Source organism: Pteropus vampyrus, unplaced genomic scaffold, assembly GCF_000151845.1.
Source record: "Pteropus vampyrus isolate Shadow unplaced genomic scaffold, Pvam_2.0 Scaffold22, whole genome shotgun sequence".
Lineage (NCBI taxonomy): Eukaryota > Metazoa > Chordata > Mammalia > Chiroptera > Pteropodidae > Pteropus > Pteropus vampyrus.
The window spans coordinates 5,175,120-5,190,909 of NW_011888803.1; the positions used below are offsets into that span (position 1 = coordinate 5,175,120).

The 15,790-nt window shown below is 32.8% G+C and overlaps 1 protein-coding gene across 10 annotated transcripts in view; it reads left to right on the top strand.

Moving 5' to 3' along the window:
* Window positions 1-14,734, top strand: part of ADGRL2 (adhesion G protein-coupled receptor L2) — a 179,000-nt gene extending 164,266 nt beyond the window's left edge. For 5 of the 10 annotated variants that reach the window (XM_023528050.1, XM_023528056.1, XM_011355555.2 and 2 more), the window contains 5 exons: window positions 2,052-2,143; window positions 3,961-4,129; window positions 6,693-6,821; window positions 7,372-7,468; window positions 12,700-14,734. In XM_023528050.1, coding sequence (XP_023383818.1) covers window positions 2,052-2,143; window positions 3,961-4,129; window positions 6,693-6,821; window positions 7,372-7,468; window positions 12,700-13,454 — 1,242 coding nt within the window. In that variant the 3' untranslated portion in view covers window positions 13,455-14,734. Of the gene's footprint in view, window positions 1-2,051; window positions 2,144-3,960; window positions 4,130-6,692; window positions 6,822-7,371; window positions 7,469-9,550; window positions 9,633-12,699 lie in introns of all 10 variants that reach the window. The other 5 variants (XM_023528052.1, XM_023528051.1, XM_023528053.1 and 2 more) reach the window with 4 other exon arrangements.
* Window positions 14,735-15,790: the final 1,056 nt, after the last annotated feature.

Here is a 15,790-nt window from a genome sequence, read left to right on the forward strand (position 1 = left end):
ATGCTTCAGGAAATTGTTTAAGAATAGGCAGGGTGGGGGGACAACCCTGGTCTAGAAGTTTGGAATAAAAGAAATAAGTAGTTTCATTAGGACATTCAGAAAGAAGGATTGAGAGGTTTAAAGCATTTAATTCTAAATCTATAATGGAGCCTTTCTTACCTAAGAGTTGTAGTCATTTTGTCTGTTTATATGAGTTTAGGTTTATTTATTTGTTTGTTCTTAGGATATTTAGAAATTTAGTTAAGGATTACTGTTGCATAAAATAAAAACTGTTGCTTATGCTTTAAAAAAAAATTTAGAGATATACTGCATCATAATTTTTTAAAAAGCAAATCAAATATTTACTGCCAGAAAGATCTCTCTGATTTCTCAAAGGCAGAAATTATCTCACTTACCCACAACGATACAGTAAGCACATTCTTATGTGGAGCAGTGAAGTCAGTAAAATGACTGTTGATTAAATGTATCACATAGTAATATCCCTGAAAGTGTAAGTATTTATTTATGTTGTGACCAACTAAAATAATCCTCCAAATGTAAAACTAGAAAAATGTTTCTACAAATGTATTTTTCTCTAGACAATTATTTTAGGAAATTAGTTTTGAGTGTTAAAGAATTTTTTTGTCCTCAAATAATTAACATAAAACACTGTCTGCCAACACTTGCAAATTATGCCCATTAACCTCATTTTATCCCTTAAGAAGAAATTCTACATCTAAGTGAAATAATAAGGCACAGTGGACAAAATGACTGGTAAACAGCTTAGGTTAAAGTCTTCACTGTGTTTCTAAACTCATTAGGAAGGACTTGGAAATTTTATTTACTGCCCTGTATAATTTTATCTTATTACCAGGAGTGATGAATGAGTAAAATATGTTATCATTTTATCATATGGTATTATGACTTAGTAAATATGATCATGTTACTGAACAAAGTTATGTCGATTATCTGCCACCAAAAATTGTATTTGTCCCCCCATACAGTGGGTCTTTTTCTGACTCTGCCGTTCAGGCTTGCACTCTCTTTAAGTCATGTAAAGCTCACAAAAGACAAAAATATTTTTGTCTTGCCTTTTCTTAAGGAATAATCTGGAGTAAATAAAAAGTCAGAAAAAATCCAGGACCAATCTTGGTTAGTTCTATTTTTACAGCCTAAAAATGGAACTGCCTTTCCTCTGTCCAGCATTCCACCAGTTTGTCTAAAAGCAAATGCAGATTACCAACTGTTACCTCACGTCTCCTCAGTCAAAACACAACTCCATTCTTCTGACTTCACCTATGTTCATCTCCCAAACATTCATTTCATGTCAGGTTCCATCTTTCCCAGTTGGCTTTTCAATGTACCTAAATTTTTTGCATGGTGAATGTTTAGAAGGACTCAAAAACGGACTTCCTTCAGCATTTTCCTACTTCCGTACAATATAGCGACTAGGAAAAAGAACTGATGGCATATAATAGTTCAATAGCAAATATATGTGTGTATATCTATGTATATTTAAGCTTATCTTACTTTATATAGCTAACTAATATTTTTCTTATATTTTATTTCATTTGATCTTCATAGTTACCTTACAAATGGGCAAATCTTATTCTCTTCATTTAATCAACCAAAATCAAAAGCTATACTCTCCACTAAGTCTTAGGATCCCAGATCCAGCAATCCTTCCATTATACGCTATGATTACGTGATATAAGTACCCCTTCTAAGGAATTCACTTTAGTGTTTCCATTAGATGGCTTTTAGGCCCTGGAGTACCTCTAGCTAAAGAAACCAATTTAGGTATCTAATTTACTTAATCATCACCACACGATACTGCTTTAATGAGATTGCAATTTCATGTCAAATGATCTATTAAAAAATCTATCATATAGCTAGAGTATTTTTTATTTAGACTTAACTCTGTCATTGCATATGTAAACTAAAATTGAATCATTCTCTACTGTATACTCACGTCATCGATATTTTAATTGCAATAACTCATTTAATAAATTTACAAAAAATTTTTTCCTTTGGTCGTGGTGGGCTAATTCTTTATTTATTTGTTATAACAGCTAAACGTTATTTTCCTGGTGATCACATTGTGCAAAATGGTGAAGCACTCAAACACTTTGAAACCAGATTCTAGCAGGTTGGAAAACATTAAGTAAGTATTTTGTATTTTAATTTTAGTGCTTGACAAACTAAGTAAAAGATATTCTTCACAGGGAATACATGAATATCTTCTATCAACTGTAGAAATTATTCAGAATAAACATTTACTGATTAAGGTTGAGTAGTCTCACTGTGACCATGTCACAGAAATTGGTCAAAAATTAGATAATTTTTGTCTTGACCTAGAGCCAAGAAATTGTTTCAGTGTCATTGTGGAAATTCCATATTACTGTAGCAATTTTATTTAAATATAAAATGCATTTCAAAATGACATTCCTGTTTCCATGGCTGATATAACTATTTAAATTTGTTAAAATTTTTGATTTAGGATCCTGAGCAGTTTCTATTTCTAATCTTGCTTTTCTAAGAGAATACATTCTATTGCTTTTGTTAACTTGGAGATTGATTATCTGTTGTTTTCATGATAATTATATAAATGTTTATTTCTATGTTGAATAAAAACTGCAATATCCTAAGATTGGAAAAACGCTAGTAACAAAAAAATCGATAGCTGTCGATTCATTAAGTCATCTTACGGAAGCATTTTCAGAGTTTTTTTTAAAATATGAGTCTAAATTTAAAATTTGATGAGGTATTATTCAAGTTATAATGGAATTATGAAAAAATATTTTTAATGTAAAAATGGCAGATCAAGAGTAAGAGTAATTTTTTAAAATTAGATGTTTTAGATAGGTTAGTGCCAGCTTCATTGCATGTTGCATGGTAAGAGAGAGAGCTAATCTTTAGCATCTCTCTCTTTTCTTCCTTCTCCTCTTTCTGTCTTCTCACCTACACCAGTAATTACCGTGTTTGTGATGGCTACTATAATACGGACTTACCTGGGTAAGGTAGAACCCTACATTAACAAATTTATGGCATGATTTATATTTTTTACAAATCCGTCAATATCATGAATTGCCCTTAGTTTTTATAATTATTTTGGAATATCTAATTTGCTATCGTATTTTTAAACTATAATATGCCTTTATTTTTTAATTGCTTGCCTCTGCATTTTGACTTTCTTAATTTTGACTAATTTATAAAATATATAAATGCTTTCTTATTACTTTCTATTTTAATTCTGTCTAATAATTTTGTTTCTCTTTTCTGCTTATAATGCTTTCTAGCTATGAAGATAATAAGCCATTTATCAAGTAAGATCATTAGTTAGACATGGAATGCACTGACTTTAAATTCTTCTCATTCCGTCCTATTTTCTACAGTTCTTTTCTCCTTAAGCTATTCATGATGAAATCTCTCCAAAATTATTTTATTTTGAAGTTGTTCTCATGTTTTTGTCCCATTTCAGCTAGGTTTCTTCATGCTTTAGTTATAAAACCTTAGGTTCACCTCAGATTAGTTTATCAGAATCTGAAGTTTAGGTGCTGATTATCTGCCATTTAACCTTTCTGTATGTGTCACATTATTCAGTGTCGTGGGTACACCACAGGAGTAAAAATAAAGGAGTAAACTAATTAAGGACTCCTAATTTCTTTTACCAAAATGCACATAAAAAACAACAAAGTCATGGGGGATGTTTTACATTTTGTATTTTTAATATAGTATTGATACCTCGTTTATTCTGGAGTAAGAAAAGGTCATACCTGATGCTGCTGTTTTCACTGGAGGCTGCAGTACTAAATGCTGTTGTTCTTTCTTTAATCAATGAAAGGTTAAAGCCAAAATGCTGTTGAATTTGAATGTGAACATAGAGAAAGTCACCTGCTACTACTGATATGTTAATATATAAGTGTGATATATGTTGTTCTCTCATTGAACCTGTTAATAAAATTAACTTTATTTTTTCAGGTCTTGGGTGCTTGGCGCTTTTGCTCTTCTATGTCTTCTTGGCCTAACCTGGTCATTTGGGTTGCTTTTTATTAATGAGGAGACTATTGTGATGGCATATCTCTTCACCATCTTTAATGCTTTCCAGGGACTGTTCATTTTCATCTTTCACTGTGCTCTCCAAAAGAAAGTAAGTGATAACAGCTAGGGGCTCTGCTTGCTGTTCTTTTATTGGAAATAATAGGTATAATAGAGAAGATTTTAAGTTACAACTGGTATAGTATTAACTAGCATCATATTTTTAATCATAAACTAATTGTAATGCACATCTGATAATTCAAGCGTCACATATAAAATATGTCAATACCAATCATTTTTGGAATGTTATAAACTAGATATTTATGTTAGTGGGGTCTTAAAAATGCTTTGTACAAAGAGTGTACAAGATAAAGAAAAGGATAAGTAGTGTTGTTCTTTGCTCAATAAAGAGAATTCAGTAATCCAAAATAAAATCGAATATAAGGATAAATGCCCTTAATTTAAAAGCACCAGACATACCAAAAAAATCAATATTAATGTTACCTTTTGAGTAATTTTAATAGATCTAAAATCTAATGATTTAATACCTCACATTTTATTATTTTGTCCTGATTTTATGTTAAGTGAAATAAGAAAACTAATTCAAAAAATAATGTTTGAAGATAAAAAACTTGTCTGTTGCAAGAAAACATAAACCTAAGAGAGTAGCTTAGTACTATTAAAGTTTAAACTTTCCATGCCTTTCACTAGGCATCATCCTTTCCCTGTCTGCATATCTAATGTAGTCTTTTTTATTCTGTTATTACTAGTTGGTCATTTAAATTGGACAGAGAAATAGAATTGTGAAAGTGAAAACTATTATGTTTTCAGTCCTGACAAGATGATAGTGTTGTTACTTCCATCAGTTTTGAATAAGCTATAATTTTGAGATAATGACAGTGGAATGTGCAGTACTGACAGATAATGTACATTCACAGCAATATAGGCATTAGGCAAAACCAACACCGGAGGGTATTATTTGGATAAAATACCATTTGATTGCCATCGTCTTGGTTATACAGCATTTCAGAGCAGTTAATAGTCATTAAATGTGCAGAAATTTGTTGTATCATGTGTTATTTAATAACATTGAATTTTAACTTTCTAAACATTATACAGATATAACCTTAGTAATTACTTTGTTTTTATATATTTCTTTATCAATGAATATTTTGTATGCACGCATATGATCACATTCATAATTTCTGCCAAATTATTTTGAGATAAAGCATAAACTTTGCAGAAAAAGGATGAGGTCGCCATTATTTCCTCATAGTTATGTGTGTTAATCGAGCAAAGAGATTTTGCTACCTTTCTAAAACATTTTAAAAGCATCACGTTGCACTTCTTTTGAATATTTTCTACTTTGTCTTGGATACATCCTATTGGGTGCTGCCAGGGTGAATTGTTAAGAGTATGATATAAAATGATTTCATTAAAGTCATGGTTCTTACTATTTGAATGAGCATATTTAGGCAAAGAAAATGCTTTGAAAGTTCAACACCTTTGGTATTTGTTCAAATAGGTGTAATTAAATAAAGCTGAGAGGATGAAAATGTAAATGTACTTAGATTTGAAAGGTCATCTAGTGACTTTAATTCTCTGATTTTGCAAGGAGTGTCAGTGATGGTCTTTGTTGGCAGATACTGAACATAGAACTGTGAGGAAAGAGAAATTGAGGTTTTTTTCTGTAACCTACTGGAAAAGATAATTTCTTACACAGCATCTCCTTGTCTTTCTTGTAATTTCAAAGTCTGGCTCTAATCCACAACAAAACATGTTTATATGCCAATATAGCTACATAGTATCCTGAACTCTCCCCAACTCCTCCCAATTTTGTACCGCCTCTCCAGGTTCCCTTATTATTTGGCAAGTATTTGGACTTCCTTTTTAAAGTTGACTTTAAACTTTCTTTTAGGCCTAATAACTTTTTTATCTAGTCACATATCCAAGCTTCAGGGAGAAAGGGAAATTACATGGGTAACTCATTAATGTGAATGGAAATTGCATAAATAGTTCCCTTGTGTGTTAATGAAGTGAATAGGCATCTCAGACTCTACACTAAATGTTAAAGCTAGACACATCAGAAAATGAAGAAAACATTTCATCCTAATTAATGGCATATTATCAAAGTACTTTTTTCCTTTATTCTTATGCCAAAGGAGTCTTGTCTTTATAAAGACATTGCTCGCAAAACTACACAGTCCAATAAAAGTTTATGTATTGACCTACCTAACAGGAGATGAAGCGTAGAAAACTTCAGTGAATGAATTACGAGTGATTAAATGTAATTAAACAAGGGAAATAGTTTTTTTTGTCCTATTTTCTGAACATGAAGTATAAAATTGGGGTTACTAAGTATATAGATAAAATGAGGCTTTAAAAATATTGTATGAATTAATAACATTTGCATAATAACAATGTTAGGCATTACCACATACTATATCAGATTTTAAAGATTTTACTAGCCATTCCAGTGGACAGTGATATTTTTTTTTGGATTACTATTTCAGCAGTTTCAATTGAACTTTATTTTATAAGTTCAGTTTATTTTCTCCACAGAAAAAATATTAGTGGAACTTAATCTTGGTTGTCTCCACTGCTTATTCAATTAGAGGAAGAGAGAAGCAAGTATGTTTATATTAATCCCTCGGTCTCCTGATTATTCAATGCAGGTACGAAAAGAATATGGCAAGTGCTTCAGACACTCATATTGCTGCGGCAGCCTTCCAACTGAGAGCCCCCACAGTTCAGTGAAGGCATCAACTACCAGAACCAGTGCTCGGTATTCCTCTGGCACACAGGTAACAAAGAATTTGACAGCATCTTTAATTAACCTTCTTTATAGAAAGCCTACTGAGACAGGTTCTTTTCAGATGCACTAATTGTCTCCTCATTATCACAATCTAGGTAGCAAATACTTGCGTTTTCAGTATTGTGGTTTTAATTTCTTCTTATTTCTTCAAGCTGTTTCTTTAGGTGTGAACATCCTTTTTTGAGAGGTTTACTTCTTTAAGAAGCGTATCATATTATTTGATATCGTAAGCTCATACAGCACAGTGCTCATCATGCATGGGCACTCAGTAATCATGTTGAACAGTCAGTCATCTCCATGTTAAAAAAAAAAAGGCAATAAAAGAAAACTTTTTAAGAGTAGAAGATTAAAACCCATTAGAACAAATAGCAACAGAGCAGTATAGACTTCCTTACTTTTCAACCAGAATCGACACACATTTTCTTTTAAAAGACCAACAGATAATCCTGCGCAGATTGTTAGGGTGAATCTTTGTGTCTTTAATAAGATCAGCTTGGGGAAACTAACATAACATATGTCTTGCTATTTTATGTTGATAGAGTCGTATAAGAAGGATGTGGAATGACACTGTGAGAAAACAATCTGAATCTTCTTTTATCTCAGGTGACATCAATAGCACTTCAACACTTAATCAAGGTCAGTTACTAGGAAAATTTGAGTTTACAATATAAATTTTGTACCTTTTGCCAATTGATAGTAATTCTAGAGGAAATATGGGGAATTTTTCTCTCAAATGGGTTTATATCACAAACTCCTAAAGCTATTGTGTCAACTTTTGTCCTTTATTAAAGTACATATAAATTCTTTTTATTCAATAATGCAATGCCAAAAGTATATAATTTTAAACTCCACATTAACAGAGTAAGGCTAGAGAAAGTGATTACTGAAAATATACTTTGCCATGGATTAAAATGTTTTCCTAGTGAGTATAAATTTATCTTTCCAACTGAGACATTTATGAAGTTTTCTTCTTAAAGCATTAATGCAGTTAGAATAACTACTATTCACATTAAACAGTGCCAATATTCTAGTGAAAATTCATATTTGCAGTTTTTTTATTTTACATTTCTTTCAAAAAGTAAATAGTGTCAAAAACATTTATAGTAAATCTTTATAAACAGATAATTAAAATACATGAGAATTTAGAGTCATTTTTTCTCTTCGAATTACTATTTTCTATGTATCTACAATTACGACCTTAAATTTATCATATAATAAATAGTTCTTACTTAAAATAAGCTGGCAAATAAAACATTGTAGCCAGATAAGGACACAGTGCATGTACACACACGTATCCCTGGATGCAAGCTTAGTAAATTTTAATTTGGCATGAAAAAAATCATGCTATTGTATGTATCCTTGGAAAGGTAATTTATCCAGGTAATTTCAATTTTGATGTACTGATTGGTAATATAACATGTTATATTTTTATCACAGTGAAATAGGACATTTTTCATTGTTGACGTTCTGATGAGAGTTTGGTTTAAAATGAAGAAAATATATATGACATCAAAACCAACTTGAATTTTAAAATATTTTTAGTCAAATTACATTAGCTGTGCAAAACATGTTTGATAAGAATTGAAAGGTTTATAATTTATCAATTAGAATGATTGAAATGTGTGTTTATTCCATTGCTCTGATGTTTTACTTAATTTTGTTGAGAAGATGAGTATCAAAAAGGAAATGAATTATTCAGTGATTCATTTTTGAAACCTGGCAAATAAGATTACAATATGAAAATTCTTGTTATATAAAATTTGTGAATGGTCTAATAATTCATTATACACAGTCTCTTTTTTCCCCCCTCAGCATGTGTGCTCTTGCATTTACTAAGAGAAGCTTTGTGCAATGTGTCATACTTTTTATCTGTTTGAAGTTTTTTTCCTCCTGCTTGTATCAAAGTTGGTATTAACACAGATGTTTTCATGAGGGATAATCCCACACCTGTAAATTCTGAAAGTTCGAGATTCCCTCTTCTGGGCCTCAGTGGTTTGGTTTTTAATATTAAGCAGTAACATCTTGAAACATAATGTTGATCTCTGTGCATTTAATTGCCATTTTTGTTTAACAGTGATTTTGTATAAATTAGTAAATGTCATCCTCAGCAGGTGTTTACTTGGGGGACTTAGAAGGCACCTGTGAATTACTGGAATTTAACTTCCCTCTCCCCTTTCTCCTTCAAATCAGTAGTTCAAATACAGTCAGAAAATTTCAACAGATTTTCCGTTGCCAACTTGTCCTCTACCCTTGATGAATACAAAAAGTATTTTACTGCAACTGTAACACTAAAATAAGAGAACTGATGTATTTTTTTCTTTTCTGTTTCTTTTTCTTTTTTGTTTCTTTTTTGCTTTAGGAATGACTGGCAATTACCTACTAACAAACCCTCTTCTTCGACCCCACGGCACTAACAACCCCTATAACACATTGCTCGCTGAAACAGTTGTATGTAATGCCCCTTCAGCTCCTGTATTTAACTCACCAGGTGTGCTTATACTTACGAATAAAACTGCCTTTCTTTGCTGCTAAACAGAGCTCTGATCTTTGCCCTTTTTTCTAGAATACTCAAATTGCCTTATGTTTATTATTACATCCTTAATTTCTCAATTAAAAAAAATGGTATTGACCATGCCAGGCTTCTAAAACTGCACTATATTATAGTAAAAATTCAGTCATGATAGTATTTACCAATAATTATCCATGTTTTTGACACAGGTGGCATAAATCTTAATATATTATTACAGGACTGACATCACATGGTCCGAGAGCCCATCTTCAAGATTTATATCATTTAGAGGTATCCTATCTATGTGATATACTGTTCAGTTGACTCTAAAGCTTGCCGACTTAATTTGCTTTTGGAATGAATTAGCTAATAAAGATAATTTGGATGCCTAGGTATAGAAAACTACATCCAGTATTATCGATGTATCCAAACTATAGTATAGTGCAGCTTTATGGTAGTTTTCATTTTTCTTTTAAAAACTTTGAAAATAAAGTTAATATTATTAGTCAGTTTATACCTATAGTTTTGTTTTTTTTTTAATTGGGGGAGGGGGTGAGATTGTCACTAACCCATCCTATATTACTATGTTTTCTAATAGCTTATATTTTTAAAGCATATGTATTTAATATTAACTGAATTTTCAAGATGTTGATAAAAGTTATTGCATAATTACTGCTAGCATATAATCTTTATTCGTGATTGATATTTGCCACTAAATTTAACACAGGACTTTGTTTCTGTTTTTTTTTCCTTAAAATTATTTTTTTTAACGTAACTGCAGCTTCTCTTTTCATTCTCTTGTTTTTCTTACTTTCCTTATGCTTTCCTCTAGCAACCTACAGAGAGACAAGTATGGGAGTAAAACTTAACTTTGCCTATCAAATGTAAATTTTTTCAGCATGATTTTTAACCGGCACAATTAAAACATAACTAGCAGTCATGAAGTAGACTCAGCGGGCAAGTGGTTCACAATTTGCAACTAAAATATTACCAAATTCAAACAGTACATCTATCTGTACTGCCTTTTGTCAGTAATAGAGGTCTGTAGCAAATACTGTCCATACTTAAGTATACGCAATGCTGAAATAATTTGCTCTTTAAAGCCTGAGGTACTGTCAACCAGAATGCTTAATAATTGACTTATTTCTGCATTCCCACAGTAATCTTGCTACAGGCTGTGGAAAGTCTTCAAGCGAATTACCTGAACTTGGGCAGAAAAAAAGTTGCCTCTTCAAAACCATTCAAAGATGTACTTAAATCTGCAGTATATCATAGAAAACACCTTTTGGATTATCCAGTATATATTTTTATATTTATTAAGCAATGATGAAAAGAAAAAAAATTGACATGATAGAACCTCTACAGAGGAAACATCTTAGCAAGTGATCCATGTATCACCTATAATTTAAAACACCAAATGTTTTCTAGTGGTGAATCTTATAAAGATTGTGATGGTGCATATATGAATTTATAAAGCTAGAGAATTGTGTCAACCAAGCTAAAGGAAGCCTTACAAATAACTATCATAACTTCATTTTGTTATACATGGAGCATGATACAAATCGAACTGTCAGTTTTTCAAATGTAGAAGTTGGATCAGAGTTTTTAAAATAACCTGAGTCACCAACAAATATATCCCCCTCCATTTTCTCATTTTCTGCTAGTAATAATTTATCGAAGTTATCAGATATTTATTGGTCATGAAATTGAGTTTTCTAGGATAATCTGCAGGTTTAAGAGTGGAGTCAGCACTGAAAAGGGAAATTTCCTATTTTTTCCAAGAATTAAATTTTTTTTCCTAAACTCCTCCAAGCCTTGCATACAATGCAGCAGCCTCACAGTGGTCAGTTTCATTTCAATAACATCATTTCATTCTTTTTTTTTTCAGACCTATCTGTAGATAAGTGATTTTTTTTTCTCTAGGATTTTGAGAATAAATAACCTAACTTTCCATGGTGCAGACCATTTAATTTTCTCTAATTTTTTTTCCATTTGCCTGAAAAGCTCTGTGATGTCTTAGTTTACATGTTTATGTGTCTGTAGAAAATACAACTCTGATTCAAAGAGAGCATGTTACCATATTTTTTTTCCTCCTAAACCTCCTTTCATACCTTCAGCAGACTTATCCAATCTTTCATTCCTTTAGATATAAAAATAAATTAGTCAAGGCTGACACCCTTTTCCCATTCCATAGTTAATATTTATTCTTGGTTTAATTTATGTGACCCATACTTAAGAAATCTCTAACATTTCTGCGTTTAACCTCCATGCCCATGGTGTCTGTGGGCCAGTCTCATACAGTAGACTGCTGGTTCATTCGGTGCTGTCACTGTGACTGATGCAGACTGCAGGGCTGCAGGCAAACACTTTGACCATTAGGAGCCTGGGGCCATTGCTATTAGAGAGAGTGTTAGTACCAAAATCATAATAAAATAATAATAATAATAATAATATCAACATAATAAGAAATATTAAATGAAAAAGTAAAAGGCTGCTATTACTGGTATCTAATTTGTTGAACCCTTGCTCTGACTAAGTTGCTGAGAAACTTAGAAATTCTTCATCATGTTACAATAAATCATTTTACTTTCTTTTATATATCAGCTACTCTTAGGCCAGATAGCCTGAGCAGACAGACATGATGTGAGTTGTCCAAAGTGAGTCATTCCACCTGCTGTCTGTCGTGTTGTCGGATGGTGCTTGTGGGCCCTTGGTCCAGTCAGTATGAGAGATGGCTGTCTTTGTTGAACATAAATTCTTTGTATCTGTCCATTTTTTCATTCTTTTTTTTCCCCCTTCATCTCCAGAAAAAGGAAATGTTAGAATGTTGTTTAAAAAGTTGCTTGCCAGTTATGTGGGTTTATGTTATACATTTGCCTTTGGTTTTTGTATGTGACTTATTCCTTTTTAATTTAGTGTTGTTTAGGACAAATTCTGTTAATTTCATCTTAATAAACCATAGTTTTGTACTTTAAAATGTAAATGTCAATAATGAATTGCTTTGCATTAACTATGCAAGGGCATGGAGTGAAGTCTTTTTTTGTAAGAGAGTCAAGAGATTTGACCAAAAATCAATTAACTACTGTCTCCCCGAAATTGATCAAGTAATATTCTGTATGCCATCTTCCCTCCCTGCAAAACAGTATTATTCTTTCTCACTTTTTCCTATTACCTAAGGGGTTGCACTGTTTACAGTTGGGAATGCGGGAAAGCCTGACACTTTTCGAGTGTTAGCTTTCAAATACAACTTTGTCCTGAACGACATTAAAAAGTTTTGTACAAAAGAAGTAAAGATTTTTGAGGAAGGAGCAGAGGCAATAACGGACCTCCCCCCCCCACCTCCCGTTTTCTGTTTCAGGACATTCACTGAACAATGCCAGGGATACAAGTGCCATGGATACTCTACCGCTAAATGGTAATTTTAACAACAGCTACTCACTGCGCAAAGGGGACTATAATGACAGCGTGCAGGTCGTGGACTGTGGACTAAGTCTGAATGATACTGCTTTTGAGAAAATGATCATTTCAGAATTAGTGCACAACAACCTACGGGGCAGCAGCAAGACTCACAACCTCGAGCTCACACTACCGGTCAAACCCACCATTGGAGGTAGCAGCAGCGAAGATGATGCTATCGTGGCAGACGCTTCATCTTTAATGCACGGTGACAACCCAGGGCTGGAGCTCCACCACAGAGAACTCGAGGCACCACTCATTCCTCAGCGGACTCACTCCCTTCTGTACCAACCCCAGAAGAAAGTGAAGCCCGAGGGGACTGACAGCTATGTCTCCCAGCTGACAGCTGAGGCTGAGGACCACCTACAGTCCCCCAACAGAGACTCTCTTTATACAAGCATGCCCAATCTTAGAGACTCTCCCTATCAGGAGAGCAGTCCCGACATAGAAGAAGACCTGTCTCCCTCCAGGAGGAGTGAGAACGAGGACATGTACTATAAGAGCATGCCAAACCTTGGAGCTAGCCATCAGCTTCAGACGTGCTACCAGATTAGCAGGGGGAATAGTGATGGTTACATAATCCCCATTAACAAAGAAGGGTGTATTCCCGAAGGAGATGTTAGAGAAGGACAGATGCAGCTGGTGACAAGTCTTTAATAGTGCAGCTAAGGAATTCCAAGGGCCACATGCAAGCATTAGTAAATAAAGACTCCATTGGCCCGATGCAGCCCCCTCCAGCTCTGCTCGAAGAGACGGCTCTGTTGACCTGTGGTTCCTCCCGTGTGAACGAGATGACTGAACCTTTGCAGTTCTGTGAATTTTTATAAAACATACAAAAACTTTGTATATACACAGAGTATACTAAAATGAATTATTTGTTACAAAGAAAAGAGATGCCAACCAGGTATTTTAAGATTCTGCTGCTGTTTAGAGAAATTGTGAAACAAGCAAACAAAACTTTCCAGCCATTTTACTGCAGCAGTTTGCGAACTAAATTTGTAAATATGGCTGCACCATTTTTGTAGGCCTGCATTGTATTATATACAAGACGTAGGCTTTAAAATCCTGTGGGACAAATTTACTGTACCTTACTGTTCCTGACAAGACTTGGAAAAGCAGGAGAGATATTCTGCATCAGTTTGCAGTTCACTGCAAATCTTTTACATTAAGGCAAAGATTGAAAACATGTTTAACCACTAGCAATCAAGCCACAGGCCTTATTTCATATGTTTCCTCAACTGTACAATGAACTATTCTCATGAAAAATGGCTAAAGAAATTATATTTTGTTCTATTGCTAGGGTAAAATAAATACATTTGTGTCCAACTAAAATATAATTGTCATTAAAATAATTTTAAAGAGTTTGACGAAAATATTGTGAAAAGCTCTTGGTTGCACATATGTTATGAAATGTTTTTTCTTATACTTTGTCATTGGTAAGTTCTACCCATTTTTCACTTATTTTCCACTGTATACAGTGTTCTGCTTTGACAAGTTAGGTTTATTCTTACATTTAAATTTCTTATTGCCAAAAGAACGTGTGTTTTATGGGGAGAAAATTCTTTGAAGCCAGTTATGCCATGCCTTGCACAAATGTGGTGAAATCTAGAAAAGATTGTGTCATCCCTCTATTTATTCTTGAACAGAGGGCAGAGAGGGCACTGGGCACTTCTCACAAATTTTTAGTGAATAAAAGGTGCCTGTTTTTTTAAAAAACAAAATAAAACATAAATATTACTCTTCCATATTCCTTCTGCCTATATTTAGTAATTAATTTATTTTATGATAAAGTTCTAATGAAATGTAAATTGTTTCAGCAAAATTCTGCTTTCCTTTTCATCCCTTTGTGTAAACCTGTTAATAATGAGCCCATCACTAATATCCAGTGTAAAGTTTAACACGGTTTGACAGTAAATAAATGTGAATTTTTTCAAGTAGCTAACGTGCACTTTTATGTATGATACATAATTGGCTTTAACACACTGGTCCTTCCCCACTCCTTCCCATTGGATATATTTAGTTCTCTTCATAATATAACCCATGGATCTGTGAAATAATACAGTGAAGTTGCCTGATGGTTGTATATGCTGAAAAGAATATAATATATTTGTATTCTAATTAGCCATTACCCATGCTCAAAATCTGGCAGATAAGTTTCAATGGGGAAATATACTAAAAGTATTTTGTTTGTTGGATTGCACCAGAACTTGAAAAATAAAAATGAAAAAAAGAAGGGTTGGAAATTCTACAATCAAATTGACATCATAAAAAAAATTGATTTTTTTCCCCAGCAGTATTGAGAAATTCCTAAAATATACTTTTACGGTTTGAGGATTATAAGTATCCCTATAGGCAGCTGCGAATGACAATATTTGTTATCATGGGAAGGTTCCAAAATCATATAATTGAATCTCAACAAATAGAATTTTCCTGTCTACATCATAAGCATTTATATCAAATTCTTCTAAAGCTTAGTGGCTCTATCAAGTGCTTCCACCAAGTTTGAAATCACTTTATTTTGTGTGGACACACTTAGTCATGCCTATTGAATTTAAAAAGAGTAATGAGAAATTTTTTCAAGTATATATTTATATATCTAAATGTGGATATAGTAAGGTAGACGCTATATAATACAATACCAATATTTAATACAGCGACAATGGAGTTTATTCACATGTAGTTAATACATAAGAAGTTGGAGTTCGACTATAAGAAATTATTAATATTTAAAGATTTAATATTCTGGGAAGGGTATTCATATTTCTTTGGCTAAAATTCTTTATGAATTTATAAAATTTATTGCTAGAAGGTATTATATAATCAAACATTGATTTCCTATTTCATTTTTTTTCTCTATGAAAGCCTGAAAGTATACAGCATTATGTGATATGCACATCTCAGTATCCAAGCTGAGTAGGCTCAAGCTGGTTCAGTAATAAATTACTGAAAAAAAAAAAAAAAAGAGGCAACATCAATTATTCAATTAGTGCTAT